The sequence below is a fragment of the Sinocyclocheilus anshuiensis genome, unplaced genomic scaffold (genome assembly GCF_001515605.1).
Source record: "Sinocyclocheilus anshuiensis isolate Anshui unplaced genomic scaffold, SAMN03320099.WGS_v1.1 scaffold100, whole genome shotgun sequence".
Taxonomy (NCBI): domain Eukaryota; kingdom Metazoa; phylum Chordata; class Actinopteri; order Cypriniformes; family Cyprinidae; genus Sinocyclocheilus; species Sinocyclocheilus anshuiensis.
Window position 1 is genome coordinate 1,131,336 of NW_015555725.1, and position 3,753 is coordinate 1,135,088.

General features: G+C 38.4%; 1 protein-coding gene across 4 annotated transcripts in view; it reads left to right on the plus strand.

Moving 5' to 3' along the window:
• Positions 1-3,753, plus strand: part of LOC107672634 (mevalonate kinase-like) — a 9,510-nt gene that overhangs the window by 2,957 nt on the left and 2,800 nt on the right. For 3 of the 4 annotated variants that reach the window (XM_016465920.1, XM_016465922.1, XM_016465921.1), the window contains exons 8-9: positions 972-1,091; positions 1,827-1,980. In XM_016465920.1, coding sequence (XP_016321406.1) covers positions 972-1,091; positions 1,827-1,980 — 274 coding nt within the window. Of the gene's footprint in view, positions 1-971; positions 1,092-1,826; positions 1,981-2,456; positions 2,459-3,753 lie in introns of all 4 variants that reach the window. The other variant, XM_016465923.1, reaches the window with a different exon arrangement.

Below are 3,753 nucleotides of genomic sequence, written 5' to 3' on the forward strand. Positions count from 1 at the left end.
GTTTTTATTCCTGTGCCCTTCAATTAGCATCACGTGTGTGTGAGGGAGGAACACTCCAGGGGCCCGGTGCTGAGTGCCTTTTATAAGAGCTCCAAATGAAACACTCTGCCAACGCTCCTGTGTTCCGTTACCGTGACCACGGCAGCAGGTAGCCTTACTGCTGGCACATCCTGATTGGTGAAGTGGAATTCCGGTATTATTGTGATGGAAAACAGCAAAGAGTCAGGACAGACTTTAAAGGGGTAATATTCTACACTTTTGTGTCATTAATAGTCAAAGAAGTAAGTCATAAACAATTGAAATTTAGTTTTACCCAACCGTTTCCACCATCTTTTAGAATTTGCTTTAAAGGAATGGTTTAAAAAATCATCTGCATCACTTTCCTTCTTCCATGGAACATAAAAGGAGATAATTTAAAGAATATCCAGTTGATTGAATTCAGTACGATTGCAGTACATCATGCTTCAACTTGACTGTAAGTGTCAGCAAAAAATGGCAATTTTAACATTAAAATCATGGTGTGTGCCATGTATTTCTTGTGTGCTAACTAGTACTTCACACTCCTGTCCAGTAGGTGGCAAAAAAATCACTGTTGTTCTTGTATTTTCCCCCCAAATCAGCTGAGTACAAACCCCGCCCACAGTTAATTTTCATTGGTCACCTCAGTCACATAGTCATCTGTTAAAAGCTAAGACCTCATTGATTCAGTTCAGAGCTGAGAAATATCAATATCATGGATGGATGGATGTTAGAGAATGTTGTCATAGTACATTGGACTCTTTTATAGTCAAATAGCAAGAGTTTGAGTAGCAGATGTATGGTGATATTTTGCTTGACTAAGGCTGACAATTATAATTATCTTTTGATGTGACGAGCTTAAGCTGATCATTTTTCTCGGTGAAAAATTTTGTTCCCTCACCTATGTTTGTACAGCACTTACTTATATTTCTTTGTGCTGTGTTATTTTGCAGTTTCCCTCCATAATGAATCCAGTTCTGGAGTCTGTCAGTGCTGTGTCCTGCACCTGTGAACAGTCTCTCACAGAGATGGCCGCGCACGGACCATCGGCTGAGCACTACGACATACTGGAGGTACAATCACACACACAAATTTTCCTTCATAAAGAAGGTGGAACCTTTAGCAGTGTGCATTTATCAATAGGTGTATATTATTTATCATTTGTGCCAGACATTTGTTTTACATTTTTGGCACAATTTTTCTAAGACAAATCTTCGGGATCATAATGTTTTCTGTCATGATAGGGAAAATGAGCAGTTGCTTTTGCGATTTAATACTGTTTAAAAAATGTGGGGTTGGTATTTTTTAAATTGTTTTTAATTCATTACTCCAGTCTTCAGTGTCACATATGATGCATGATCCACATGATGTTGCACAGTGTGCTTTTGTTTTAAGCCAAGATGTTACTGGGTCATATTGTACAATCTGACTCATATCTATCACATTTGAAAATGTTGTGTAGTGAACACCTTGTATCAGGATCAGTTAATTTATTACACTGTATTGCTGCAAATCTTGTTACATTACACAAGAGCAAAGATACTCTTCTGTTGTCGGACACATGGCAGTTTGCGCATTTACTCGTTGATTTGTGGTGGGCACAAGGGTGAGGCAAGTTTGAATTATCCTGTTCTTCATCCGTCTCTGCCCATAATTTTCTGTCCTTCCTTGACTTTTATTTAAATAAAAAGTGCCAAAAGACCAAAGAAACAAATCAATATTTTTTATTCCACGAAAGCCCTGATGAATGGATGTATTGATTATATTGATCTTTTTAAGACATTTCTTTGTGTGTCATTTGTCATCAGGAGCTGATTGATATAAACCAGCACCATCTGAACGTGATGGGTGTGGGTCACTCATCTCTGGACACACTGTGTAGGGTCACTCTGGCCAGAGGGCTGCATAGCAAACTGACAGGAGCAGGAGGAGGAGGCTGTGGAATCACTCTCCTACGACCAGGTACCAGTACACACATCAGAACAGTTTCTTTTACAATATATTTATCAAGAAGATATGAGTGGTACTACTTGGCAATGCAAAAATCACTGCCTTGATGCTAGAGTGTTGTGGATGGTTGCTAGGGCTTTATAATGCATTTGTGGTTTATTATAATTGTACCAATCGTTGTTTTTGCATGAATTGTCTTCATGGAACCCTACAGTGTATATTTTGGATATGCTACCTGTGGTTAATCAGTCTGATTGCTTTGTATTATTTGAAAAGTCTCCGTGAGGATGGCATCCTGCAGACTGCGTGACTGTTTAGCGTGATTCGTGAGGTGAATCTCACTTGTCACTCTTGTCTGACAAAGCTAACAACTTGATACAGCAGCTGTCAGACTGGGCCACATTCTTTGTTTATGCCTAAAGCCACTAACGCATTGAATTTTAATCAGGATCTTAGAACCCTCAAAAACAGCCTCCAATAAAGAGGAGATGTGATGCTGGAAGAAGCTGGGCTACGTATATGATGTTTCTGATGTTTATTATGCCTAATAACTTATGTTAGTGACATAGTCATTTCAAGGCACACCTTGTTAAGACTGAATTAAGATTTTTGAGGTAAAGTCCTCTTGCTCAATTGATTCGCAAACAGGATTGGTATTGCTCAGATGTCGTGTGTCCTGTCGCTCTTGTAAATGAGGTTGTTTACTACCTCAGCATTTTTGAAACCGAAACTGGATTCCTACCTTTCAAAAAAGTCATTGAATTCTTCCTCCACTTGACACGGCAAGTGGTTTGTTTTTGTATCTTGCACGTAAAATTGCACCTAGTTTCATCTTCTAAAACTCTAGAGTAACATTATCAGCCACATGGTGATGCACACACACACACACTCACACTGATTCTTGGGTTTCACGTTTGAGGGTTTGGCAGATTGTCAGATTACCTGCATATGGTCAGTGCTCCTGACACAAACAAATGTGAACAAGTTGTGTTTCAGCTGGAACAATGTTGCGAAGAAAGTATGTTAAGACATGAGGTACAAATAAATTACATCAGATTTTTTATCTAAACTAAGTTTGTTCCCGAATATGTTTCCTGAACAAATGTTCGCATGCTTCTGACAATAAGTTGTGCTGTTTATGCAAGTGACACAAATGTAAATCCAATCCATATAATATAATATAACAGACAACCCCAATTACAGAAAAGTTGGGACGCTTTGTAAAATGCAATAAAATCAAGAATCTGTGATTTTTAATTCTTTTGAACTTTTATTTAATTGAAAAAAGTACAAAGAAAAGATTTCCAAAGTTTTCACTGACCAACTTAAATGTATTTTGTATATATAAACAAATTTAGATTTTTGATGGCTGCAACACACTCCAAAAAAGTTGGGACGGAGGCTAAATAAAAGTGAAAAGGTTATAGAATATCCAAAATAAACTTTGCTGAATTGGAATACTAAAAATGCCCTTACCATAATCGCGAGCTTCAGCTTTCAAAGTAAATATCAAGACCGTTAATAATGTCGTTAGTTTTACCATCAGTTCAAGCCCGAGAGGGGAACAGAGTCGCGTGACAGACACAGTGATGATGCAGTACACAAGCCGCGGTTAAGACAGCTGATGTGCTATGATTTCTGACAGGCAGTTGACTCTCCTGTGATGTGACCCTGTTCCCCTCACACACACATGCACACACACAAAACGTGTTACTCTGCGCTGCGCAAAACTCCGCATTTGAACAGTCAATAGCAAATACTTAAACTAATAACAAAACATACTTG